Source organism: Cyanistes caeruleus, chromosome 18 (genome assembly GCF_971803275.1).
Source record: "Cyanistes caeruleus chromosome 18, bCyaCae1.hap1.1, whole genome shotgun sequence".
Classification (NCBI taxonomy): Eukaryota; Metazoa; Chordata; class Aves; order Passeriformes; family Paridae; genus Cyanistes; species Cyanistes caeruleus.
The window spans coordinates 2,930,522-2,958,511 of NC_141718.1; the positions used below are offsets into that span (position 1 = coordinate 2,930,522).

Genomic DNA, 27,990 nt, shown 5'->3' on the forward strand with positions numbered 1-27,990 from the left:
AACCCACCGGAAGCTACAGATTCTCGTCAGCCGCACTCCAGCCGAGCTGCTCACCCGGGGATCGCGGCGGGGGCTCCGGCCGGGGCTCGGGGCGGGGTTCGGGGCGGGGCTCGGCCCCTCAGCTCCGCCGCGCCCTCAGGAGCCGCGGCTCTCCCGGCGCGGCGCCCCCTGGCGGCGGGCGGCGCTCCCGGGGCACAGCGCGCGCCGCGGCCGAGGCTCGAGGCTGCCGGGAAGGGGCGGGGCCAGGGGCGGGGCCTGGCGGCGCGGGCCAATGGGGAGCGGCGGGGCGGACCCGGGGCGGGGCGCGCAGGCTCGCGGGGCGCGCGGCGGGCGCGGCCCCGGGCCGGCAGAGCCGCGCTGCCGCCATGGGGTGTTAGCGCGGCCGGGCCCGCTGTGCCGGAAAGAGCCGCCACCGCCCGCCGGCCCCGCTCCGCCTCGCCTCGCTCCGCTCCTCCGCCCCGAGCCCATGAGCCTGAACGAGCACTCGATGCAGGCGCTGTCCTGGCGGAAGCTCTACCTGAGCCGAGCCAAGCTGAAAGCCTCCAGCCGCACCTCCGCGCTGCTCTCCGGCTTCGCCATGGTGAGCGCCCGGCCTGGCTCGGCGGGCGGGGGGTGGCACGGGGCCGGGAGCGCTGCCGCCGCTTCTGCTTCTGCCGCCGGAGCTCGCTGCGGTGAGGACGGGGGGGCCGGGCCCGAACCGGGCGCTGCCCCGGCGCGGCGTGTGGCACCTCGGGCGGCGGGAGCGGAGCGGAGCGGGGCGGGCGCTGCTGCCGCCGCCCCGGAGCGCCCGGCCCGGCCCGGGCAGCGGAGGCAGCGCTCCCGGCAACTCGCTTCGGTAGCTCGTTTATTTTGGAGCGCTTCGTGGCAGGAGTTCAGAGCTGCCTCTCGGCTTTTATCTCCGCCAGATAATGAAAGATTCATTTGATTAGTTACGTATTTCCCCCGCGGAGGATGCTCGGGACCGCAGAAGCCGCGTGTGCCGTGGGCAGCTCCGCTGGGTGCGGGGTCACGGTGTCGTGTTCTGGGGATCGGGAGCGAAGGGGCCGCACGGAGCCCCGCAGCGCTGCCCGGGCTGCGGAGCTTCCATCCCGCTCCTCTCTCACACCGCACGCCTTGTGCAGAGAAGCTGTCGCGCTGAAGCTGCTTTCAAATAAACCAAGAAATACAGCTGGTAAAAGTTGGTGGTGCCGCTCAAATTCATCCATCATCAGTCCTTTGCTCTTGCGAGGTTTCTGGTTTTTATTTGAGGAAGACTTGAATGTTACTTGGTTTGAAGTTTTGTGCATGGTTTTTTTTGTTCGTGTGTGTTTCCTTTCGAGTTTGATGTGAAGCGCGGTCTGGTAGCCCGAATTATCTCATATGAAAGTTCCACAGAATTTGAAATGCAGTAATTCACAGACTTCCTCATCTGCCCAGACATCTGACATACAAAGCTGCAAACTCTGCCCTCGTTCTCTTTATGCAGCTGTTAAAACGCTTCACGGTTTATAAATTCGGAATTTCACTCCTCTGACTCGCTTTATTTTGATTTTTTGCCCCGCTTTTAACAAACCGAATATTTCCAGCTTTGGAACCTATTCCTTTCCAGAGCCATTGTTCCAATGATGCTGTTGGAAAACACAGCAGCCTCCTGACGGTCAAATAAATGTCACTGTCCTCCTTCAATGGCTAAAAACAGACCGCAGCTCTTCGGGAGGTGCTGGAGCGCTGCTGCTTTGACTGACAGGCGGCTGTGGTCATGCGTTTGAGTCGCTTCTCCTTGGGTAACACGCATCCGGCTGGGAGCTCACACTCCGCTTCTGATAACGAGTTTTCCTTCTAAAACACCCCTTCTGCCGTCTCAGAGCAGTTTGTGGCTGCTTGAGTCAGGCCTTTGCATTGAGAGGGAACAGAGGAAAAAAATGTCGTTTGTTGCGGTTTAATTTTCTTTCTAAGGGAGGTTGCATTTCAATGTAAACGCTGTTGTTTTAAGGTCATACTGAATGTTTTGAATTTCTTGGCTTTTCTCTAAAGATATGGTATGTGGACTCTCAAGATCCCTGGATGTATGAGGTGAAGCTTCTACTTGTTTCTTAATTCTTAGAATTCTAGGGCTTCAGTCTCCTGCTGTTGAAGACTGCTGCTTTTGACTTTCTTGCTAAGGGTATTTCAGGAAAAAACCACTTCGTTCCAATTAACAAAATCTCTAATTACCAAGAATGCTACATGTGAACACTAAGTTTTTCCAAAGCTCCTCTTCAAAAAAAAAAAAAATCTACTTTTTCTTGTTTTAACAAGTTCAGCGTGGAAATCCACCCGTAGTCTCTTTGGTTTTGCATTGACAGACCCTAGTCCTCTAGCTAAGATTTCTTAGTCTTGTTTCAGAAGAGCTGACTTAACTTCCGAGTATTTTTAGTTTTCTTTTAAAAACTTTGTTGATCTTTTAGAGTTGTCCCTCTGCCTTGAAAATCTGGGCTGTTCTGTCACTCCTGTGCATTGTTTACTGACTGCAATTCTTTGGCACTTGATACTTGAACAAAATGCTGCTAAAGTACATTCTAGTCTTGGATCAAAGCTGCCAACAGCAATGAAGGGTCATTGTTCCTCTCTTTTCCTTATCAGGCAAGGAAGAAAGCGCTTAAGTGACACATCCAGGACCACCCAGTGAATTGATGGGAATTGTCAGGAGTGGAACGTGCTGGTTTCCATGCCAGCCCCATTGATCCTTGCTCTTTGCTTAAAGAGTGCTTGCATCCTCTAGTAGAAGCTAAGTTTATGCCCGTTGAACTGTTCCCTTTTTTTTAGATATTTTTTATGTTTAACTGCAGCCATTTTGCAAAGTTTATTCCCTCAGGATTGGTGATGTAACCCCTGGTGGGATGAGGCATGCCAAAGGAAGGCATTGCTGAGGTCAGTGAGGTGGAGTATGAAACGCTCAGCCAGGTTTCAAACCCTTGAAGTGTTACGTTTCCTCAGAGAAGATTAAAAACCTGTTTTACAATTAGTTTTGTTTCAGAGATCCACACCAGGTTTTGCCACCCTGTGTGAGCTTCAGAAACAGTTGCAGGGGCTGGTGATGGCAACTGATGTGAGAGCTGAGCTTGCCTCAGTAAACCTGAGCATTTCCTTCACTGAGGTTTCCATGGATGCTATCATCCACTGCCATATGTTTAAGGGAAAATCCATGAAGTTTATAACCTCATTTAGTACACTTTTCCAATTTCCACTCTAACACATTGTTAGAGGTAGAGAAAGAAATTGTAGATGGTAGGGGATGTGTAGTGCATTAAAGAATAGAGGATTCATTCCATACACTGCTGAGGGCATCAGATATTTCTCACTTCTGTATTATAGCCCAGATATTGCTGCATGATCTTCCCTCTCATGCTTGGCTTTATCTGTTTTTATTTTTCACAGTGAATAGGTTGCTGGCAGGTTGTTTTTGTTTGAACAATTATTCTGACTTTTTGGCATCATTTTGTCACCAGGGATGCATAACACAGTAGCATGACAATGTTACAATATGGGAGTCAGAAACCAAAGGAAAGTTGTTAAATGCCAACAGTCATAAAACCAGAAAACTCAACATCTCCTCCTGCCACCAATTAACAGCTTTTTAAAAATAACTGAGTCAGAACTACAGGTACACTGTGGTTGGCTTCCTTAAATGTAGGATTCAGAGGTTGATATTTACCAGACAGCAATTTTCTTTTAAATACCTCTGGTCCAAGCTGGCTGGGCTTTGTCTGGATGGGATATATGCTTAAAATATTGAATATCATCAAAGAACTGTCAACTCTTGCCTTTGAAATATGGCCAGTATGGTCTCCTGAAGACAGCTTCAGTCGTGTTCTGCAGAAGACTGAAACTGATTTTATGAAACATTTCCATAACAACAGTTGGTGCTGAGTTGAGGTTAGGTAGGACCTGGGGCCACTGGTGTCAGAGCAGTACAGGTGTTCAAGACAGCATCATCCTTGTCTAGTAAAGATCACTTGGCTGTTCTAAATACTAAAACAGCTTCTATAGAAGTTTCCAAGTGGTATTTAGCTGGTTGCTGGTAGAATAGCATGAAACTGGCATTTTGTAAGCAGCAGGAAAGAGTTACAGGCCCACTTTTATGGCTTCTGCTTCCACTTAGCCTTCTGTAATGCTGCTGCATTTACAGGTCAGAGCTGTGCTGGAGAATCTTCGCCCATGCAAAAAGTTTCTCCTGTTCCAGTCACAACAGGAAAGTTTTGTTCCTCCTTTGAACATTCTTGTCTCAAGGTTGTAGATAAGCAAGGCAGGCAGTGTGGAGTATTTGGAGATCTCGCTGTTCTGTCTTGGAGTGGTTGCTGTATTTTTGAGGATATAAAGGGGATACTGAGCCCCTGGATAATCTAAACTTGCACTTAAAATAGATTTGCTGTAAGTTACACTATGTAGAGGGATATTCTCTCAAGATGTATTTGCTCCAATCACCTGGGTATTGCCTTTTTATTTTTGCTAGCAAAATAAAATGAGATACTGTGTTTGTATTCCAGTGTCAGCATCAGCAAATATTAATGCGTTTTGCCATTCTGCAGCATACAATAATCTGCAGAGTCAAGATCCTGGACTAATGGATAAATGATGCTTAGTTTCCCTTCTGTATGAAGCCAGTAAATAAGTTGATTATTTTGACTTATCTGTTTTTAATTTCCGGTGAGTTATTCTGGCTCATACAGAGCCTCTGTATGAGTTGTTTATAACTCTTTATGAATGGTGCAGACAGTCTGTGAGAGCCTGGCTCTGCGCCTCTGTCTCTGGAGTGAATTGTACTGTCAGGAAAACAGGGAGCCAGCCAGAGGAGCTGCTTCCCTGCTCTGACACTCAGCTCATTATTGATTTTCCTCTGTGGTCCCACCCATGGACAAGCAATGATGGATGGACTCTCAAAAATGCAGTTGTGATGTTTGATCAGCACAGCTTTCTTTTAAGCCATTCATGATGTGCTAGACTGTATAAAATGCAGTTCCAGTACAGGGTTATATTCCTACCAACCTGAGCTCAGAGGCATCTTTGTGGGGAAGGAGAGGAAGTGAAAAATAATAGCTCATAGATAATACATAGATTTACTTGAGATAAGGCATTTAATATCTTTTTCTCTACAGCTATCTTCTAAAAACATCTGAATGCCCACCAGTTTCAGGCTTATGAGAGCTTCAGTCTTGTGTCCTAAAGTCATGAGTCCTTTAGTTTTGTCAAGAAGCTGTACTTCAGATGCACAGCTTTGTCAAGAGCCATAGTAAATCTGTCAGTCATATCTGTAGGATGATCTGAAGTTAAAGTTAGCTCTTCTCTGAACCAGGGATTAGCCCAGATGACCTCTTGAGGTGTCTTCCAGCCCACGTTACACTGCGATTACACAGCAAGGCAGGGCACTTGCAGCATGGCAGCTGCATGGTCAAATCATGCAGCAAGTGTTCAGAGAAGCTTTTAAAGGGGTGAAGGATAAGGTGCTAAAAGTGTTGTATTGGAAAGTGTGCAGCCACTGACGACAGTTCCTGCCCTGAGCAGCTCTTCTGAACAAGCAGAGCAGGAACATATCCTGCCTGGAACGTCAGCATGTACCTGTGAGTTCAGGCTTTATATGAATTTGGATTGTACCAGATGACCTCATTAGGGCCCTGTTCTTGCAGGTATTACTTTACAAGAGCAGTTGTGATCTGTTTATTTTGAAATTGCAGCGTGAGCAAAGAAGGGAAGAACTTCTGACACTTTGCGTCGCTGTTAGAAAACAGGCACAGCTCCTCATGGTGAAAAATGAAGCTTTTTGTTTTAGGTGCCTGGCTCAAGCTTGGCCCAGGAAGTATACTCAGAGTTGGCAGTTTTTCTGCTGGTTTACACTTAAAGAGTTCCCAAATTAGCTGTTTGCTGAGGAGACAGAAAACATGAACTGATTTTTCACTTATGGGTCAGGCTGGGGTTACTCTCAGACATGAGCACAAATAGCTCAAAATCAGATGCTTGATATCATTTGTATGTGGAGGCATTGATAAGTGGAAATATAAAATGTCTTCAGTGTTGGCAAACTAAATACAATCAGTTCTTAAAATAAAGTCTTCATCTCATGAAGTTCCTTAGTCCCACATTTATGTTATCAGACTAAGAACTAGAATAAAGGATTAAAGTGTCTTGCTGTGCTGGAAGGAGTCTAGGTACAGCAGAAGACTTACAAGAAAAATCTTTAAGTATGAAAATGAATCCTCAGTGGTGAAGGATTGCAATTGTTCTGGGAAAAACACAGGAAGCCCAACATCCCACGAGTACATTGTGACTTAACAAGCAATCCTGCAGAAGAGAAACCTGACAAGCAAATGTTTATCCTCTCAAACGTGAAGTTTCCCACAACAGAAAAATCGTATTTTTAAATCCTCAAGCAAGGACTGTATATGCATTAATATAATTTCTTGTTGAGTTTCTCATAACACTTGGATACTGCTTGCTAGTTGGCTGGGTAGTTAGACTTATGACAATAAATGCTTTCAATAAAGGAATTAAAAAATTGGCAAATGGCCTCAAATGCCTGTTGAAACATGTCTGAGCAAAACCCTGGGTTGCCTTAATATATTGGGTGCATTAGTGATTAAGAGTTCTGGTGTCCTGGAACATGCGTAAGAAGATGGGATCCAGGACTAGCTTAGCTTGGCTCAGCTCTTGCAAAAGAGTGAGGTTTGAATGTTCCTGCTGCTTTTGCAGCTGTCTTTGAGCCCTGGTTTCCATGCCTCCCTGCATCCATATTACTCAGGAATCTTTCTTCCTATCAGCTTGATGTGCTTATATTTCAGATTACTGTCAGGTTTTTCCTCTGCATTTTACCCGTATTTTGTCTGTTTAATGAGTTCATTTAAGATAGAGCACTGAACGTGGAGGCCTGGGTGCATTATCCCCTCTTTGGAACTGTCCTTTTTCAGAAAGGCAAATTTATCAGGAAAGATTTCAGGAGAGCTGTTTGGATTAATGTCACTCATCAATAGCACATATGCACAAAGCCACCTGGCAGTTTTAAAACCAGTTAAAAGGCATTTGAGTTAATTTTCTTTGTCAGAAATATCCCAGCTGGTTGTATGAGTTTCCTAGGGCTGTTATTCAATGCTGATTTTTTACTCCTTAGGGAAAGGCATGGGTGCATATGGTAGTGGAGGGCTGGAACATCTTCATGAGTAGCCTCATCTTTGGGGGAGCAGTGATGCTTGGGAGCACTGTGTTATCTTTTCTGGAGACACTGTTTTTCCTCCATTCTCTTAACAGGCTTGCTTGGCTGCATGGATATTGTGGAGACTCTCACTTTGGAATGTGTTCCAGAGTCTGCTTAAATACTTGAGTTAAAGAATATAGCTGAGAGCCCCATGGAAAGGTGATCTTTCTCATGAAAGGTTTCTGCACTTCAGAACTTAAACCCAAATATCCAAGGAGAAAGGACCACCGAGGTTGTTTCAGGCAGTCCGCTGCCTTCAAAGCCTTTCACAGATACTTCAAAAACCTTCTTAAGTAAAAGATCAAAGGCTATGTCTTCAATATAACACAAAAGAAGAAATATTTCACTTAAGGAGTCCAAGTATGCTGTTCATAAGGGTCAGGTGTTTTACTGGCATGAGCTGGAGGTGGCAAGGTGATGTGAGTTTGCTCTACAACAGAACAATAAATATGAAAACAGTGGCCTTTGCTTGACAGCTCAGACTTAAATTTAGACCTAATGAAGAGTGTGCAGATTGACATGAAGATAAATGTAAATGCAGACTTTGTTTGGATCAGATGATCTTCTAGAAATATGGTATAAACTTTGAATAACTTATAGTTAAATAATATAAGATGTAGGTAACTGCATCTCTCTCTCTCTTCCTTTTCAGGTGGCTATGGTGGAAGTTCAGCTTGACGCAGAACACGACTATCCTCAGGGGCTCTTGATAGCCTTCAGTGCCTGCACTACTGTGCTTGTTGCAGTTCACCTTTTTGCACTCATGATAAGTACCTGCATTCTTCCAAACATAGAGGCTGTAAGCAATGTGCATAACCTCAACTCTGTCAAGGAATCTCCTCACGAGCGCATGCACCGCCACATTGAGCTTGCGTGGGCGTTTTCCACTGTCATTGGGACTTTGCTCTTTCTTGCAGAAGTGGTGTTACTGTGCTGGGTGAAGTTCCTTCCTTTAAAGAAGAAAACTGACAACACCCCGCAGAGCAACAGTTCTACCATCACATCAGGACAGGCAGCAGCCATTGCATCGACGTCCATTATGGTGCCCTTTGGATTGATTTTCATTGTGTTTGCAGTCCACTTCTACCGGTCACTGGTGAGCCACAAAACAGACAGGCAATTTCAGGAACTCAATGAACTTGCTGAATTTGCACGGCTCCAGGATCAGCTGGATCACAGAGGTGATGCTGTCACCTCAGCTGTCACCAATTTTGCGTAAACCTGTGCTTAAGAAAATGAACCCACTATTCTGCTTCTGCCTTATGGTGACTCCCTGTGGATGAACTGGTCGAACTGCTGATTACAGTTTTAATTATAAATATTGTTCTAACCCTTTAGAGAGGGAAAAAAATGTTCCTTTCATACAAGTTTTGCTATCTGAAGGAATGGATGGTGGGGTGTGATTGCACTGCGTGTGCAGCCCTCCTCCTGTGAACACTGTCTCGCATCTTTCTCGTTAATGCTGAATGGTGGCTGTATAAATACATGGAAAATAACATTGTACATTTGGGTATTTGTTAGGAATTGATAGAGAAGTTGTGGATTTTTTTTCTCTGTTTATCTGATGTTGGCATTTACTAGAAGATACTGCTTGTCCTATCCATATTGCATGGCATGATACAAATTACTTGGGACATGCAGCAATTAGCGCTCGGTTTCAGTGCTAGCTGCTCTCCCTGGAAAGCCTGACAGATGGTAGGAGTGAAAGCTTTCCCAGCACTTTCCCCAGTATGTTTTGCTGCCAAGTAATTATTACTTTGCTGATTTCTCCAGTGCCTTTTTCCCGTGGCACTTACACATTTTGTAACTTGCTAAACATCCAGGACTAGACTCGCTGCGATGTGGTGTGGCCACATGAGTAGGAATGAGACTCAACTCTTCTCTTCAGTGGAAGAAAATAAAAGCAATAACTGTTTTAAAGTTCTCATGAGCTGGCACATATTATCTGGAGAGATAGATTTGCCTGTTTCTCATTTAAGAATCATTTTTTAAAAAGAAGGAAAAGAAGGAACTAGATGGAAATTATCACTGGATAATTTTTTTTTGCTTGAAAATCAGAACCACTGCTGGTTTTTATCCAAGCCAAAGTAGTAATTATTTTATACTTTTATATTGAAAATATGTTTTTAATAAATCCTCAGAAACAAGCAGCAAAAGGTGCTTTTTCTCTGTGTTGGATTCCCAAGTAATTAGCTATGCCTTTGTCTTCCTTGTTTAGGAAAGTGTTCTTTTTGCTGAAGTGTTGTATTTAATAACTCATTATACATTTTTTGCTTTCAATGGATCTGGAAGACAACTTTTCTTGATGTATATTTATTTGTGAAAGTAGGTTATTTGTAATTAATATTGCTGCTTTCTTTCAGACACCTCTGTGACATCAGGGCTACTGTGTTGTTCATTTCCTCTAAGCAAAAACTTCCATTTGGTCTCCTACATAAGAGGTTTGTCCAAGAAAGATTCCAGCAGTTGTCCTGGGCTGGAATGGGCTATGTCTAGGAGTTGAATTTAGAACACAGTTCTTCTATAGAGGAGCTTTGGGCTTTAATGGGAAAAAGCTGTTTTTGAACACAAACTGAGACAAGTTTCAAGCCAAAGGGAAAAAAAAATCACAACCCAACTACCTATCACACTAGTTGTAGCAATCACTGTGGAATAGAAACCTGGGATTTTGCCATGAAACAGGAGGGACTGTGACAGTCCAGTGGAGCTGTGCCTGACAGCCTGGGCTGAACGTGGTCTCTCACACCAACCTCCATCTCAGGTTATCCCAATGTACTTGCAATCTGTACAAAGTGCCTGTGCAGTTCAGGTGCAGAGTGTGGTTACTGCTGAAGCAGATGGGAGCTGATCTCTCCTGTCAGCAGCGCTGCGCTGCAAAGCATTGACAAGGTCACCCGTGGTGCCTTTGTATTCTAAAAACATAACTATTAAAAGAAAACAACCTGCTGGGCTGTTTGCTTTTTCAGCAGCAGTTGTGGTTCACAAGCAGCAAACAGCTTTCCACTTGGTGTTTTCACGAGTTCTGGCATACAGAGGCCAAACTGGATTTTCTCAGCTCTGCCATTACATGCTTCAAATATATTTCTATTCCTGATGTAAATCTGATGGTGTGGACTGTAACTACAGACTCACAGTTGTTTGTTCATGGAGCACTGGAAACATTGCTTTAGTCAAGGCAATAAGGAAGCAGCATTCCAAAACACAAAATCTAGGTAGTAGACACAAAATGTATTTTCCCATCCAAGGCTGAACTTTACCAGTTTTGTCTTGGGGAAACAGGCCCCTAAAATTCCCCACTAAAGGAAGAAAACCTGACTTGGTATTCACACTAGAGAAACTGATTGGAAGGATGTGGTCAGGTGTAAAAAATTTACTTCTGTCTGTAAATTTTGTATTTAGAAGTTACATGGTTCTGAATGTAAGTTAAAAAAATCAGTTTTCCAAGTTTATTTTGTAAAATTCCTTGCTGTTCTGCATAGGAAGCTGAATTTCTCATTGATTTGTGGATCTTCTACAAAGTGACTGAGAAGTATGGGGTTTTCTTGTTGTTTAAGACATACAGAATTAGAAGCTAGCGGGACATGGTTATTTTTAGTTTTCTCAAGCTGGTAGGCTCTGAGCTAATAGCGCTGTTATTACAGCTAATTTTCTGACTATTTTCTGCACTTTAAGCCGTGATATCAAGTATGTTTTTGTCGTTTTCCACCTGTGGAAATGGTCATGAAAGTTACACCTTGGGTACCTTTATCACTGTGTACTCAGGCAGTAACCAGACACAAACACATGGATCTAAACATTGAGTGCACTTAAAATTTTTTATCCCTTATTTATACTAACGGTGTTAGGCATTTACCTCAATCATTTTAAACATTGGTTATTGTATATCACTTATTTGGGTATAAAATACTTTCATGAAATAAAATATACTCAATTGTTGTGGATTATTTGTTATCTAGAGGCCTAAACTATACTTGTTAACTGAAACATGATCTGTTGTAACTTCAAAAGCCATTTTTTTGTCACAGGTATGTATTGGGCTGTGTTTGGGGAAAGTGGAGGACACAATTACTTGATTTTAAAACATACTAGAAACCTTATTTCTCTAAAGCAAAGGTCTTGAAACCAACAGGAGTGTGATTTCTTAGCAGGAGGAATAAGAGGAGCTGAGCAAAGAGTCACTCTGCCTGTCTTCCAGTGTTTTGGTGTTTTGGGTTTTTTCCCATTAATTTTTTTACTTTTCCAAAATAATGGGGGTGGGAAGAAGTTACTGAGCAAAGCCACCTGCAGAGGGAAGTATACCTGAAGAGCCTTGAGGGAAGGGTGAAGCAAACCACGACACGATAACCGCAGTGTGGGTTTGAGTCTCGAAGAAATAAATAACTCAGGATCATGTTCTTTTTCTTTTCCTTCAGCATCTGGTTATTAATTATGGCTGTCATCAAACATTGCCCGAGCCTCTGCTGAAACACCAGCTGGATCACGTAGTTCAATCTAAATAAAAAGAATACAAATCAGTTATGCAGTGTAATTGAAGAAACTTAAAGTTTTATAGATCTTGATTACTTGAGCATTATTGGAGAGTCTCCCACGTATCAGGATTTCAGCTCATATTGCAGCCTTTCAATTGTTTTAGAAACAACTACACTCCCCTAATTTTATTAGTGTGAACATCACTTTATCTCCTTGAAATATCTCTGTGTGAGTGACTTTAACAAAACACTGTTGGGCAAAAGCTAAGCCACTTTTGTAGCCTGCTGGGCCTCACCTGTAGTTTTAATAAAGGGGGTAGTGGTGACAGGAGTTTTATCAAAACCTGGAATCAATTTTTCTCCTTTTCTCTATTACTTCATATTCTGAGATCAACTGATCTCAACCCATTCAAAGCACAGTAACAGCAGTGAAAGCTGATGCTTTGTTTTTGCTTATAGAACAGAAGAGAATTGGATCATCAACTGATCTTCAGGGACTTAAATAAACAGCCAGACTTGCACATCCTGCCTTAGCATACCAGCAGTTCATCCCAGGCTGTTGGATTGTTGAGGCTCTTCTCAGTGACCTTTGACAAACCACATATAGTAAATAGTTTTAGCTACAGAAGTGCTACTCCTTTCACTCCTTTTTGCAAAACAGAGATTGTTGGGTATTTGGGGCTTATTATTTTGCACTGCCATGGGTTTGCCTGGTAGTTACGAGACTAACTGACTCTTCAAAACTCTGCTTGAATGGCCTTTAGCTATGGAAACCAAATTTGAAAAGATAGGGGCAATGAAGGTGTAATAGCAGTGAGTTTTAGAAGGCTGCATGTGCCTGGTGTCACTTTGAACAGCCCTGTCCCTGGGCCAGAGGAAGGTGGGTTACCTGCCGTGGGGCCGCACTATTCCCCGTGTTACTGGAGCAAAGTGGTGAGCTGTGGTTATCCGGGGTGGTTCTGCTTGGCTTTAGGGGAAGAAGAGCTTCCCCAGCCCATCCTGCACTGACCATTTTGTTCCACAGCTGTGGTTTGCAGACCATGAGGGCTCAAGCAGAGACTCTTAAGGCCAGCTCTCACTTGGAGTCACATCTGTTCACTGCTGATTTCCATTTCCTCTTCCTCCACGAGCACGGAGCTGAGGCCAGGCTCTCCTGTCCTCCAGGTCCTGCACCAAAGTGATGTGCAAGGACCCAGTGGCTGCCAGGCTGATGGCCCAGTGCATCTTTGTGTCTCACCATATCTTTGGGATGGGGACAGGGCCTGGCTTTTCCTCTGCAGTGTGTGTCAGTCAAGGGAAAAGAGGAGCAGAGGATGTGGGCTCTAAGACACCATCTGCCCCCCTTGGGCCCAGGTGGGAAACTGCACACCCCCCTCTGCCCCCAAGGCTGCTGGGCACGGTGCTGAGCTCCTGACTTGGAGGAAAGAGCTGCTGTTGGCCCTGCATCTGCTCAGGTTCCTGCAGGGTCTGCTCAGCCTCAGCAGTTGGGCTTGGTGAAATCATTTGGTCTTGACGCAAATCCCACTATTGTCTCTGCCTCTATTGTCCCCATTTCCTTTGTGCTGCATCAGGTCTCTGAGCAGTTCTCTGGTGCATGAGAACTGCATTTTTTCAGATGTAGGCAATTGGGAGGCTCCAGAAGAGGCTGCATGAGCTGTTAGTCCCTATGGGGCCATTTAGGCTGCTGCTGGCCAAAAGACTCTGAGCACACAACCCATGGGGGAAATCTCTTGAGGAGTGAAATGTTACCTGGAGAGATGACCCGAGCACTGATGAATGCAAACACCCAAATTTCCAAGCAATTACCTCTGGGAGTGGAAACTCTGTAGGGGCTGGAGCATTGTCTCTGCCAAAGTCAATCAGAACTCCACACTTTGGTATATCTGCTACCCAGATGCCTTCTAACAGCTGTCCCTTATCTGGGTAGAAGTATTTCCCTGGGCCATGCTTCTTGCCATCTTTCCAACCTCCTTCGTACCGATTTCCATTTGCTGCAATTAAATACGTGAACAGATCTTGAAACTTGCACTATTTTGTTTAGGGGTTACAAATGAAATCAATCAACAGAGCAAACCAGCACAGGAGAAGGTCATGTGTTTGGCTCCTCTTACTAATTTCAAAGTGGCCATGGCACTGTGTGTCATTTTGATTTTGCAGTGCTACATTTGCTGTGCCACAGAGGGAGAAAATGCTGCAAAGGAGTCCATGCTTGCTCACTTGGAACCAGGGCTGTGTTCACCTGCTTTGTTCTCACAGTGATACTCTTTGCTGACACAAGGAGCTAGTGTGCTCAGGGTAAGGGACCTGGTCCTGAGTCACTCTTCACAACATAAAAAATTACAGGATACAAGTTTCAGATTTGTCACTGCAACAAATCATGCAGGATCTCTGGCTTGAAGAGGTTTGCTTGTCTGGGCAAGGAAGAAGAGCACTGATTTCTGTCCAGTTAAAATAATCTTGATTTCAAAGAATACTTTTAGTTAAGTTTTTCCTGAATGAATTACGGGGTGAGAATTGTTGCAGAAGTCTGAAGAGTTTAGGCAGTCAGTTACAGGCTGTTTTTCCAGCTGTACTGCTTCTCTTGGCATTTTTCTGCAAGTTGAGAGAGGCTTTTTTTGGACTCTCTGCTGCTCTCCAGGAATTCACCCATCCATCACTAACAGGGAAAGCAGAGCTGCAAGGGGAAGAGAGCAGCCTCATCCATGGATGCTGGTTGAGCAGGGGCATCATATCCATGGTGGTCCTGGGGCTGGGATAGATCCAGACTACCCTGTTGTCACTAGGACAGTCTTCTGCTCACCCCTTTTCCTACATAGTTTCTAAACCCAAACCCATTGGGATTTCTGACCATGTTAGTGAAAATACCTTTGAGTCTCAGAAGCATTCTGCCATTCTTCATCACAAGAAATGGCTGAAATACCAGGGCACCCCACAGGGTGCTGCAGAGATAGCTGGGACCTGACAGTAAAGGAAGAGGAGGAAACCAAAAACTCTTCAGGAGAATGTGGGTCTAGTTTACAGGCTGGAGCCTTGGTGATGGTTATCTGCAACTCTGATCTGGTTTTGTGCTTATCTGCAACACCAAGCTGCCCTGCCCACAGGTGGGAGCAGCTCTACTGCACTCCATCCACCAAGTGAGAAAGCACCAAAATCACAGCCCTGGCTGCAAGGGAGGGGGCAGTGAACACCCTGACTGCACTGTGGTGCCCAGCTGCTCCCATCTGCTCTCCTCTCAGAGCACCCGAGGCTGTGTTGCTCACAACCACGATCCCTGTGGATGTGAAGTGCTGTGGTACAAAGCTGTTGGGGAATGGATGTAGCAGAGGCGGCAGATCAGCACGGTGCTCTCAGCCAAGCTCACCCTCACTGGGCACACTGCCACTACAAGCAATTTAATCTTGAGCTGCAGCTCATCGTGACCTCCACTGAAGAACTCCTTTTCTTTCACATGGCAAAGCTGCCGGCACGTGGGCGCACTTCCAGCAGCTGAGCTGAATGCATTAAGCTTGTGGGTATGAAATAATTGCTCTGGCTAATTTTAACCAAAAGGAATCCAGCTAACAATCAGTTGCAGGCAAGGCTGGAGGCAACTGGGCTCTGAAATGGTGCATCAGCCACGGCTCAGCCTGCGGGGGCTGTTAGTTTATAACTAACAGGGCCTTTGACAGGAGCATGGCAGATCAGTGCAAGAATCCCCTGGAAGCAGGTGCTGATTTCATCCAGATGAGCCATCGGTCCAAAGCAACTTTACAGTCAGCAGAGAGAGCACAGTCATGCATGTGGTGTGCAGAGAAGGTCATGCTCATTCCTCCCAGCTGCTTTGCTTAGCTAATTACTAGCCTTGAGATCACTTTCAAGCAAAAAAAGAGATAGAATAGATGAATAATAATATGGAGATAATATTTATTCAGATGTTCTTGGAATGCCATGCCTGGTATGGCAGAGATTCTTGGGATTCTTGGCTTCAGGGGAAAATGTGTTAAACTCCAAGGAAAATAAGGGGGAAAAATTAAATTTTCATCTTTATGCTGAGATTGGCCCTAACATTCCAAATCCATGATGTGCTTGATGTTATTTATGGAAAAAGATTGTGTACTAATGAAACCCCTGTGTTCACTCAATATGAGCCACTGTCGGAAGCAGACAGAGAAGATGGAGTGAACTCAAAAAGAAAACTATGTTGTTGGTTTTTTTTTCCTGTGCTGGAAACTGGACTCTTCTTTGGTATGCAGGGCTAGAAAGCCTGTCTGGCAAAGTGCCTGGCTTGAAAAGAGAGATTTGCTCTTCCCTGACCCAACAGTATATTATCTCTAACCCGAACCAACCCAGTCATTTAAATGTAAATCACAGCAAAAGTAAGCTTTCATGCGTGTGGGTATATGGGCTTGAGCAGCTCAGTGCTGGCCCTTGCGCAGCCTGTGCTGCCTCCTGCTGCAGACCAGGAGGGCAGGGATGACACGGAGCGGCCGCAGTCCTGCTGCAAGGTTGCAGTGTAGCACCCAGAAATGTGGACGGCAGAGACACCCGGAGAGCAGCACGACATCAAACAGCTTGGAGGGGTCAGGGTGGGGATGGTCGGTACTTACGGAGCCGCAGCACGCCCTGCCCGTTGGGCTGATCCATCAGCCACTGTCCCTCGTAGATGGAGCCATCGCTGTAGTGCATCTTTCCCCAGCCGCTCCGCAAACCATTGCTCCACTCGCCCTCGTAGCGCTCCCCGTTGGGGTAAGAGAACATCCCCCGGCCCTGGAGAGCAGCACAGAGATGGCTGGTTAGGAGCTGCTCTACTGAAAGGGGACAGTGTTCAGTTTTAGGACATCACTTTGATAGAATATTCCATTGTTTATTACTCTTACACATGGTTGCTGGCAGCCCAGCTCTGTGGCTGTTCTCACACTGAAGGAAATGAGATGTGGTAGTATGGAATTTTTTTTTTCAGTTTTATTCCCTTGACAAAACCTTGGGTTTATATCTCAGTGTGTTATTATTGGCATGATTGCTGCTAATATTTAGCTAAAAGCGGGTTTTACAAGTATATAAACCTGCCTGGGGATAAGCAGCATTAAAGGATGTGTCTCTCAACACAGGGATTTCATGTCTTTCAACCCTGACGATGTCCCAGGCTGGCCAACTTCACCCTTTGTTTGTTTTACGTGTATGTTTGCCATAAGAGAAGTCCAGAGGTACCTCCTATGCCAGAAAGTGATACCAATATGAAATATTTCCATATCACTAACACATTTCCCCATAGGAATGAAGTGTTCTTTTTTTCTCTGAACAAATAATAAAACCACTTCTGGAAACAACTAATTTTTCTGAGTATTAATTTTATTAAACTGCATGGATGTAAGGGAGAAACTGTTTTAGAAGAAAACCCAACCCTAGTGATACGTGGATGTTATTATAAATCTTTCACCAAAGCTCAATTATGCAAAATCTAACCTTAAAGAACCGGAAGGGAAGCTCCCTCTAACAGACAGGAGCCATGGAGCCACACGCTCATTAAAAGCGTTGGTGGAGATGAGTTTAATTTAAGAGCAGACACAAAGACAAACACAAGGTTTCCATTGGCAGATCCAGAAACGTTCCTACAAGGATTTTCACATTAGATTGCAGTCTACAAGATGACTTTCTCATTATGTTCCTTTCAGGAAAAACAGTGATTTATGTGACAGGCTTAATTTCCAAAAGAACTCAAATTATTTGCCTATCATGCTGTAAAACTCCTAGAAGAAGGTGCATTTTCTGGCAGTGCTTATAATACTGGTTCCTCTGACTTGTTCAAGAACAAGAGGAATGAAAGGGATGGGTGGGGAGCATTAAGAGACAGGATGTGAAACCTCCCATCGTCCTTGGCTGAGCTGCAGGTGAGTCTGAGCAGTAACCACTGCTCTGTTGCAGTCAGTGGGAGCTCTGGGCTGTAGCCTGGTAACCAGCAGATGGGTGGGAATGACTCCCTCTCCAGGAAGGAGACAGCACTCCCAAAAAAATCTTGGATTTTTAGTCTTGACCATTCAATTCAGCCTCAGTATTGCAAAAAATAATACTTTCAGTAATCTTTTTGCACATATGCACCCAACTCTTCCCTGTGTTTTGGGTCCCACTGCCTCACTGCTGGCAGAAAATCTCACTTACACCTCTTCTGTCATTTTCCCACCAGCCTGTGTACACCTTCTTGTATTCTTTGGTCACTGGGTCAAGAATGCTGTATGAGCCACAACCATCCCGCTTCCCAAACTTCCAGTCTCCGCTGTAAATAGCTCCTGTGCTTTTCCAAATCTGGGTGCCTTTACCTGTTTAACAAACAAGAGGAATGACAGGGAGACCATCATGGTTAGGAGAAGGGTGCACAGGACTGCCTTTCCTGCTCCATCCCAGGCAGGGCAGCACTCCCTGCACAAAGTCAGGCTTATGTCTGGGATTCAGTTTAGCTTCCCAAGTTGGAACCATCGTTAATCTTGATCAGGGACTTCCTGTGTGGTCTCTGCTGAATGCACTGAAATTTTTCCAAACCTCAGTTTACTGCTTGTAAACAAGTCTGTCCTGCTCCGGCTGCTCCTGGCTCAGACAGGGTCTCCTTCTCCTGCTCTGTCCCCTGCAGCCCCTGCCACATCTTGGGAATAAATTAAGATTCCTGGAGCCAAGTCAGGAGCTGAGAGAGCTACATGGACTGTGCAGCCAGGACACATCCCTGTGCATGGAGCTGACTGCAGTTTGCTGTATTTGGAAAGGATTTTTAAACATCTGTAATAGAGATATTTTGGGTAATTGCCCCTAAGTGCATGCAAAAGCTCTTCAAGTTACCTATTAGAAACGTTTCTGCATTTTTGCATTACATATATCAAATATATGTTTGTGTGTGTGTACATATAGTCATACATGAATGAATGTTCTTCTAGGAGCATATAGAGCACACAGAACCACTGACCACTTCCTGCCCCCAGGAACCTTTGGAAGGACATCTAAGTTGCTATTTTTTCTCAAAATTATCTATCTTACCATGTTTCAAGTTGTCCAGCCATTCTCCAGTATACTGATCCCCATTTACAAAATAAATTGTGTGCCTTAATCCACATTTCTGGGCTTTCCTGTCCCATTCATAAAAGAGAGGGTCTCTAATCCTGGGGTACTTTATAACGGGCATATTGTCGGTACCTGGAGAAGAAAACAAATTATTATCAGCAATAGATTAGAAATTACTAAGGCAAGTACAGGCAGAACAATATTTGTGAGCCATGCACAGAGACACAACAAACAGGAGGCAACTAAAGATACTGCATAAAGAAACCAGCATTATGTGAAAATGGGTTCATAGCATAGCCCAGCCTGCTAGGAAATATTAAACAAATCTCAGCAGGTCTGGTTTGTGGTGGGCATTGATCTCTGCACCTGCCAGAGATCTTGGGGAGTGCAGGGAAAGGCATCTCCTCCATACAGCTGATGGAATGGGAGTTGTCCAGCATCCCTGAGTCCCATCTGGAGCTGGGACACTTCATACTCCCAGCAGTAATGCAGCTCAGGCTCCTTTCCTGCTAAAAATATCAGTCCTCCAGCTGCCTTCTTAAAAGGGGTTGAAACCACAACATTTCCCTCTCCCAGGAGGCTGTGGACTTGCCCAGGGCAGGCCAAGTGCTTGCCTGGGTCTCCTATAAACCATAAACAAAAGCCAAAAGGTGGCTGTAGAAACAAAAGCAAATTTCTATGAAATCCGTTAGCATCCAGAGCTCGGCTGGAGCCCGGCGGGGTGGGATGCTCCGATTTTGTCTCCTGGGCTCCCCCTTCTGTCCTGATCGGCGGGACCGAGCCATTTAGAATGATTTTGCTGCTGTCTTTCCCTTCTCGGCGGAGCAAAGCTCTGGTTCCTGCTGTGCTGTGGGTGCCGGGGAGCCCGGCAGGGGAGAAAACCTGGACCTTGTGAGGAGAGGGGAAAAGAAAGGTGCTTTAGGTCCTTGCTAGGAAATAAAAGCTAGAAATTCCAACTAAGAAAATACTATTATTGTTCAACCTCAGTTCTGCATTTTCCAGCTTTGGGAAATGGTCATTCAAGAGGAAGGATAGCATTGCTAAATGAAAGTACCTATGTATCCAGAAATGAGTCTTGGTTAGAGAACACCGAGGACAGGATCTGTCCCTTGGTATGATGGAGTCACAGCCCACCACAGAGGATGTTTTTCCAGCAATGCAAACACAGGATACACTACAGCTGCTGAGTTCCTCCCTCACTTTTGAGTGCTGCAGCTCCTGGAGAATGGGGTTCTTCCCAATATTTGCCAAGGGCTGGGTTTTCTCAGGACACTGTGCCCCACTTTGCTGGCTTGAGCCTGCCCTGCCCTTGCTGGGGAAGCAGAAGAGCCGAGCTACAGCATCTTGTACCCGTCCTGACACTGGCCATGACCTCTGAGCAGCTCATGCCTGTGACAAGAAGTCTCTTCACTACCCCTGCCAGATGGGACCATCGCTTTCCCACCGCCACATCCCACCACTTCTTTAACTCAAAGCTTAGGATTTACAAACCCCAGGGAGGATTCCCAGCTGCGGGGGCAGCCCCATCTGCTCGCCATATCCTGCGAGGCACAGCCCGCGCAGAGTACCCGAGGTAATGCGGGCTGGAGGGAGCCACCTCTGTTTGCTGAATCCCTTTCTAAATTTACGTCAGTCATGCCAGGTTTGCGTAAGTGATAACGCAGTCGGTATTCACCTCCCTGGATGTTTTTAGCCGCCCACTACCAGGGCGCGGGGAGGCTGGCAGCGAGGGGCAGGCGGTGCAGAGTCGTTCTGGTTGCAGCTCTCGGTGCAGAAGGCGAGACGCCGCTGCTCCCGTGCGCCTCTGCCGAGGCGCTTGGGGATGAGGCCCGTACAGACCCCCGCCACCCCCTGCAGACGCTGAAATGCGACTTTTGTCTGGTCTCTGGTAAAATGCAGCTTTAGCCTGCACGGCCCTGCAGGAAACACATTTTTTTTTTTTTTCCCTGGCTCTTTGAGGAACTTCAGAGCAATGCGGTGTGGCTACTTTTTCCATCTTACATCTTAATGAAGAGCGAGGGAAACACACCTGGCTGCAGAGAAGCGGCTGCTGGCCGTCCCTGGCAGAAGCCGGCCTGGCACCGCACACCCGTGCACACCCGTGCACACCCGTGCACACCCATGCACACCCGTGCACCCTGCCTGACAGTCCCCCGGCCCCTAGAATGCCCCGGCTGAGCTCAGCCCTTGCCGTGATCCAGCACCACGGCAGTGCCCTGCAGAGGGGTCCCTTTGCCAGCACCCACCGGCGGAGCGGAGTCACCTCCCGGCCCCCAGGGCGCTGTCTGCGAGCGGAATGCTCAGGGCGCCTGTTGCTGCTCCTCCCCAGCCGGGCAGCAGGACAGCAGGACAGCGGTGCGACAGGGAAAAGCCACGATCTCGGTTTGCAGAGCAGCCGGAGTGTGGCCGCCGCTCTGCCGCCGTCCCCGATGCCGAGGGCCGAACTGCGGACACCGACCTGCGCTGGTGGCGGCCCGGTGCTGCCTGCGGCGGCGGGGTCGCCATAGCAACATGCCAAACTCCAGCGCTAAGGGCCGCGGCAGCGGCTCCGGGCGGACGGGGATGTGCCGGGACACGGCACCGCACGCTCGTCCCCTCGCTGAGCACGGGGGATGGAGCCCGAGCCACCGGGCACACACAGCGCTGGGCAGCTCCGTGCCCGGAGCTCCGCATGTTCCAGCAGAATATAAAGTGCTAAGAAGAAACGAGTGTTTCACCTCTGCTTGGTGTTTTATACCCCCAGCAGCAGAAGGCTGGAAATGAAAGCACTGATTACAGCAGCGATGAGTAACAAATAAATCAGCCTCGCAAATGTCGGGAGAAATAGGAGAAAGCTCCTGAAAATGCACATCAGCGGTTTTAAAGGAGAAATCTGAATAAATCTGGCATGAATTCCCTCATCCATGACATTTCTTCCACACCCATGGTGCGCAGGGATTGCCACTCTGGCATTATGGGTGTCTATAATCATCTTCCCTAATGGATAATTGAATGTGCACATTTCCAGTATCACACCAAAGCTCTTGTATGACTCCCATGAGCCAAATGCATTTGGTTCTCACCCTTTTACCACATTTTTGTACACAACTCTGCAGGCTGTATGGTAAAAATGTTGAGGCAGGTGGGAAAACCTGTGATGAAACAAAGCAGCTGCCTCTGTAAAGATGACATACAGCTCAGACTTCCCTGAAGGGTGTTCCTTTGCCATCTTTGGTGTCTGTGGCATTGAACGTGGTTTAAATGCTGTGTCCATGCTCGGATAGGACAGAGAATGGATTTATTCCAAATGTGAGTGTGACTAAAGGCAAATGTTGCATTTCCCATGGCATGTGTGAGGGCCATGGAGCCAAAGGAGACAATGTCACTGCCTGGGAAGTCAGGTGTAGGAAAATGAAGTGTGGGGAAGGAAGAGGTGCTCTACAGACAACATGAGCTGGTGTGGAAATGACAGAGCTAGATCTGTACCAAGGGAAAATACACACATGGAATTTCTTGTGTTTATTTTAGATGAACTGGGAAGATGGCAGCTGCTAGCAAGCATTTCCAGAGATGTAGGAGAGGCAGAACTTAAAGACTTCTTTAAGCAGGGATTAAAAAAAAAAGAGACAAAACCATGGAAGCTGACCAAGTTAAGAAATACTTATACAAGAGAAAATGTCTCCTGCTATTAAAAATGAGATGAAGATATTCAGGAAGGATTTATTCACAGTCACTCATGTTAATGCATTCTGGTTTGGGGCAGAGCCTAAGAATTACTGAAGACAATCATCCCTGTGTTTCACATGGCCAGTTGTAAGGGCTGGAGTGAGGACAGAGGTTTGGGGAGGAAATAAAGAAACCCTTGAGAGAGAAGAAAAAATGCTTATTGCAGCCCAAAATCTACAGCCTGAAATTACAACCAGAAATAGCCCTCTCTGGAAAAATATTAACTATTTTTACTATTTCAGCCCCTATATTGCACTGCACTTAACTGAGAGATTTGCAATTAAAATAATTAGCTAATTCAGACCTTTTTATTTGTTTATTTTTAAAGGGCACAGGCTGCCTGAGGTTTTTGAGCTTCAAGTCCAAACTGTGTCACACCTTCTGCTAACCAGAAGTTAAACACACATTTAAAAATTAATATACATTTGAAAAGAATAAAAACTTTTGAAGAGTTAAAATATTCTAGCAACAAATTAAAATTCACAAAATGGGATCAAAAACTGCCTCTGCAAAAACCTCTGAATCTGGATATGACAGAAGGTGCTGCCTCCATTTCTGGGTTGCTTATTTTAAATTCTTCTGCTACTGGTGTCTGTGTGTTTGTAATTTTATTTGAGTGGTCCCAGAGTGGGTTATCAGCACCCTCACAGACCCTCCTGCCCCCTCCAAGGAGACTTCACAGAGACATTTATCTAGGAAGAGGCTGTGTGTGATTCCCATCTACAGCTTTCTTACTTCAGATATAAACATTTGAATCATACTTAATTATTTTGTCACTTGATAATATCGTTCTGTAGCTTTTTGTATTACAAGGGTACAGAGTGGGAAAATGTACGCATATTCTTACAAAAAAAGACAAAATTAGACCATCTTGAAGAGAAGGTGGTGATATTTGAAGTTTCATCAGAAAGTTCTTTTGACTCACTCAAATGAAACTTTACTTCGAAAATGTCATTCCATTTTGAGAGAAGGAACCCCCTTAGCAAGTAGGAAGTGGGGACAATTTTTGTAAAGGGTGTCAGATATATCTAGAATATATAACTCAGTCAAGGAGTGAGATATAAACTCAAACTGACCCAGAAATGTCCTAACCAAACTCTCTTCCTCCCCCAAGAGCAGCTGTTCCCAGGAACAACACTGAGGCCACTATGAAAAGCAGGGTCAAAAACTCAAGTTACAATGTGCTAGGAGGAGAATTTGGGTTTTCCTTGATACAATTCCCCTTGTTCCAGCCTTGCCAGACAAAATTTGGCCCCAGATACCCCTCTTGGCTGTTTTGGTTTCTTTTTCTTGTTTCACTCTGACAGGCATTGGCCATTGACACCAAGGAACAACAGCAAAACCTTCACCAGGCAGTGCCAGGGCTTCAGTTCTGCTGCTGTTTGTACTACTGCTACTTTAGTTGTCTGGCAGTTGATTAAACCTTACATTTATTAAGACTGAAAGGAAGCTTTTAAATCTGTCCCTATAAATTGTGCTGTAATTTAGCCCATTACTCTGGAAACACAGTTCATTGTAATGAACTCCACTTCCAGGCTGGACACACTGAAGATCAGACCAAGCACTGGGAGTTTGTGCATGGAAACCTTTCTGCAGCAAGGTCCTGTGACTTCTATGATGCACTTCCATTTTTTTATATATTTCTTTTAAGGGCAGGATTTAATTTTTTAAAAAATTAAATATAGCCCAAGGCCCTCAGTATTCTTCATCTGAAACCAATCATTTTTGAACTCAAAGGAGACAGCTGTTCCAAGCTGAGTTTGCTCTCACTAAGCTTGGGGAATCACCCAAGTGAAATGTCCAAACTAACTGAAAACTGTCAGAATCAATAAATTAAATTTATTCTGGGAACTTTGTAGAATAAATAGAGAAAAAGCATTTAGGGAAACATATGTTGGAATTCTTTAAAGGTGAAGAGTGTGACAACAACATACTGTGGAAGTGGGATGCTCAGATGTGTGTTTTATTGCTGCTATATTCAAAAGAAGAGTCAGGGAAGAGGTGGGAGGGTCTTGGACTCCGACCAAGCCTGTGTTGGTGAGCTGAAGGAGAATCCCCACCACTCTGCTCTAAAGAATTGTCATTAGCAGGATTTAGGAGGGATTGAAGTGAAAGGTTTGAGGTGTAAACTTCACCTGGCTGCCTCTGGTTTGAGAGGCAGCCTTGTAGGAAAAAACATTTTAAATTCTTCCCTCCTTTTTGCCAGGAGCAGTTCTGTCAAGATAAAAACCATGTTGGTTTTACATCAAAACAACCTGAAGTTAAACCCCTGGGTTATCTGGAATATTCAGGCACTTAGATAGTCCTGGAAGCTGACACCAGATACCCTCTCCCCATGAGTTCCTGTTGCTGCAGATTTTTCACTCTTGTTCTCTGATTAACTACCTGCAACAGGGTAGAGGTTTAAAAGTAAAGTTATGATGTTAATTCCTGAAGTCACCCAAAGCTGAGAATTATTTACTGACCACGGAGTACTTTGCAAGACTCTTAATATCATTGGAGGCAGATAAATTTGGCCATACTTGAGCTAATGCCTCACTTCAAGTCCTTAATTTATTCCTTAATTGAGGGATAAATCCAGATGAATACAAGATGAATCAGCAACAATCTCCAGCTGAAAAATGTGCCAAGTATTTTATTTATCATAGCTTTTTGTCACCTGATGTTAAAATAGGGACTCATCTACATTTATATTTTGTCCTTTCCCGTTTGCTGTGCTGGAAAGAATCTGTATTTCTAGGACAGGGGAAAAGCATCAAAGGAAACAGCCTCAATTATCTTTAGAGGAAAGAATGAATGGAATTTGCACTCAGGAATAGTCTGGAGGGTGAAGGAAAGGAGCTCACATGTGACTGTATATATATATATATATATATAACTATGTGTGCTCAAACAAAATCTAACACACAGAGAACAGTCACAATTTCATTGTGATCCTTAACTTGATTTATTAACTCAATTTCTTAGATATGTTTTCTGGCAGTGAAAGAACTCCGGTGAGTTGGGGATTAATTAAGATAAAGGCAAACCAGGGATTTCATGTTTGTAGATTTGCTGTTCCATGGCCTTAGGTGATCTCTGGCAGCAGAAAACAGCCATTAAAACTTGCAAGATACCTTGAAAAATGGTCATAAAATATTGAAATTCAGAGGAAAGGCACCATTCCTCATGTGTTGCCACAAGTGAAGGACAGGCGAGGTGTGAGAACCGCAAGCATCAGCTGCACAGAGCTCTGCTCCCCATCCAGGGCTGAGGGGATCACTGTTATCTCAGCTTGCTTTGGTTTTATTCACAAAGATGTGATTGAAATAATGAGATTATACAAACAGCTCCAGCCTCCCAGGAAGTGGAGAGAGCTTACAGGTAATTCTGAAGTATTTTGTAATGGTGCAAGGTTAAATAATGCAGAACCAGCTGTAAGGCCAGCCCCGCTACACTCACATTGTTTGTGCTTAACTAAATGTTTTTGTGGTTTCTGTTTTGAAAGAAAATGCAGATCTCTTGAATGAATATTAATTAGCATGGCTTTGTTAAAAAGTTGAAAGAAATCTTTTGGGGTAATCATTATGCACAGCCACAACATGTGTAAGAATTGTTCCTTGTCAAGAGGTGTAGGGGAGAGGTAGGAAAGTTTGGGATAAATGTCTGGTGATTCCTTGGTGCTCTGGGAGAGCTCTGGGGCCTGCACAGCAGGGCTCTGAGTGGGAAATGCACATTTCCTGCCTTTGTATGTGAAACACCAACCACAGCCCAAACAAAATGTCATCAGCCTGCAGAATCACAGCCCAGGACACATATTCATTCTGATAAGAGTTTCCTTCTGCTCTTTGGAGGCTTATAGATCAGCAGCAAAAGGAATACTTTTAAGGCTTATTGACAATTTACGATGTTTTCTAGAAGCACCTTTTCCTGAATGTTAGGACTGACATAAGCAATCCTAAAAATGTTGAAGTGTTTTTAACTTTCTGGATTCCCCCAGATTTGCAAGAGGGTGTCAGCACCCCAACAGCAATGGGTAATATGCAGCTACATCCTAGGGGTGGCTCTGTGATAAACTGAGCTGACAGAGAGCTGCAAAGGTGGAGGGAATGTTTTCATGTGGGAAGGAAAAATAACTTTGCTGGCAGGGAGTATTCCAACCTTGTGGCAAACTGGAAAGTTTTGGCACGTATCCAGCGCAGAATTAATGCTCCGATCTGAGATGTGATCCTTTCTCTTCAAAAGTTTATCCAAGCCTCCTGTAACATAAAGTCCTGTTACACAGGATTGTGGACAAAAGCTAGAATCCAGGAATAATTGAATACAGACATAACAAATTACTGTGACATTTCTATTATGTTGATTAATTTGTTATTCTACTTCAGGATTACCAAGACCTGTCACAACATATGTGTTTGATCTCTGGACAATCATGGCCTCACTGGAGAAGCAGAAAGGAAAATGAAATATCCCTGGGGTTAGTGGTTCTCAAATCAGCAGAAATCCCAAACCACTACAAATTCTGAGCGGGTTTCTCTGGAAACTGAATGCAGAAGATCATCAACGGCATTTCAGGTGTCCACCCACAAATGTATGAATAAAAACATGCTAAAAGGCAAACAGTGTGAATATAGACCTAGAGAAGGACCAGGGACAGCAAGAACACTGAGGAGTGTCTCTACACCCAATGTTTTTGGTTGTTTATGCCAAATTCAAGGAAATGAGATCCTACATACACTCCTCATGAAAAGACAACATTGCATTTGTGTTTTTACTTTGGTTTCACTCCTCCCCTCTCCCTTTTCCCTTCTTTTTTTTAATTGCTTCCTCCCCCCTCCCTTTTTCTTCCTCTTTACCAATTTCTACCCTTTCACAATAAACCCACAGGATGTGGTGCCAATATTTACAACTCTTTACACCCTGCCCCAGAACATCAGGCCCTGCTCACAACTGGCCAGTCCAGCTGCTGAGTGGGTAATTATTGTAAAAATAAAAACAACAGGAAACTTCTCTTGTTGTCTTCTCTGATATCAAGGACCTTTCACCAAGGTCCAGGCAACTGCAGGGCTGAGCTGCCTCAGATTCAGCCACCAGGTCTCTCTGAGAGGGCTGGCCCTGTGCAGTGGAGGGTTTTATCTGCACTCTCAGCCCCGTGTGTGATGAACCACCTTTGAAGGGCAGGAAGATGCTTCTATGTCACACCACGGAGCACTTCAGGTGCTGCCACAACACAAGGGGGTTTCAGGAGAGGTGCAGGGCCTCCAGGAGGTGACCGGGGCAGGGCGGGTGACAGCAGCTGAGGGGACCCACCCATCTGAGGGGAGCACAGGCCTGAGGAGAGCACAGGCCTGACGGCGACCCGCGCCTGAGGGGACCGTCACGGGAGGGGGTCCCGGGCCTGAGGGGAGCCCACACTTGCGGGGATCCCGCACCTGAGGGGAGCCTTGACGTGAGGGGAATCTGTGGCCCGAGGCGTTCTCTGGCCCGACGGGGAAATCACGGTGCGAACCATTCCCCCACCTGACAGGTCCCATCCCTGAGGCGGGGAGAGGAGGGCGGGGCCAAGGGTGGCGCGCGCCGCCGCGGGGCCGCGCCCATGACCGCGCGCGATGA

The 27,990-nt window shown here is 45.5% G+C and overlaps 2 protein-coding genes across 6 annotated transcripts; one reads left to right on the forward strand and one right to left on the reverse strand.

The window, feature by feature from the left end:
* Nucleotides 1-300: 300 nt before the first annotated feature.
* On the forward strand, nt 301-11,142 carry LOC111936395 (calcium release-activated calcium channel protein 1). The gene is made up of 2 exons (XM_086855395.1): nt 301-580; nt 7,854-11,142. The coding sequence occupies exons 1-2, from the start codon at nt 467-469 to the stop codon at nt 8,418-8,420; spliced, it is 681 nt and encodes a 226-aa protein (XP_086711521.1). The 5' UTR covers nt 301-466; the 3' UTR covers nt 8,421-11,142.
* MORN3 (MORN repeat containing 3) lies at nt 5,075-27,988 on the reverse strand. 5 transcript variants are annotated; one of them, XM_023937284.2, is made up of 7 exons: nt 27,898-27,988; nt 26,539-26,636; nt 18,670-18,825; nt 17,806-17,963; nt 16,257-16,416; nt 13,477-13,661; nt 5,075-11,692 (listed from the first exon to the last, which is right to left on the reverse strand). In XM_023937284.2, the coding sequence occupies exons 3-7, from the start codon at nt 18,812-18,814 to the stop codon at nt 11,624-11,626; spliced, it is 717 nt and encodes a 238-aa protein (XP_023793052.2). In that variant the 5' UTR covers nt 18,815-18,825; nt 26,539-26,636; nt 27,898-27,988; the 3' UTR covers nt 5,075-11,623. The 5 variants fall into 5 exon arrangements, with proteins under 5 accessions (XP_023793052.2, XP_023793053.2, XP_023793051.2 ...); XM_023937285.2 differs by having other exon boundaries at nt 27,810-27,959; XM_023937283.2 differs by lacking the exons at nt 26,539-26,636; nt 27,898-27,988 and adding an exon at nt 20,940-21,216.
* Nucleotides 27,989-27,990: the final 2 nt, after the last annotated feature.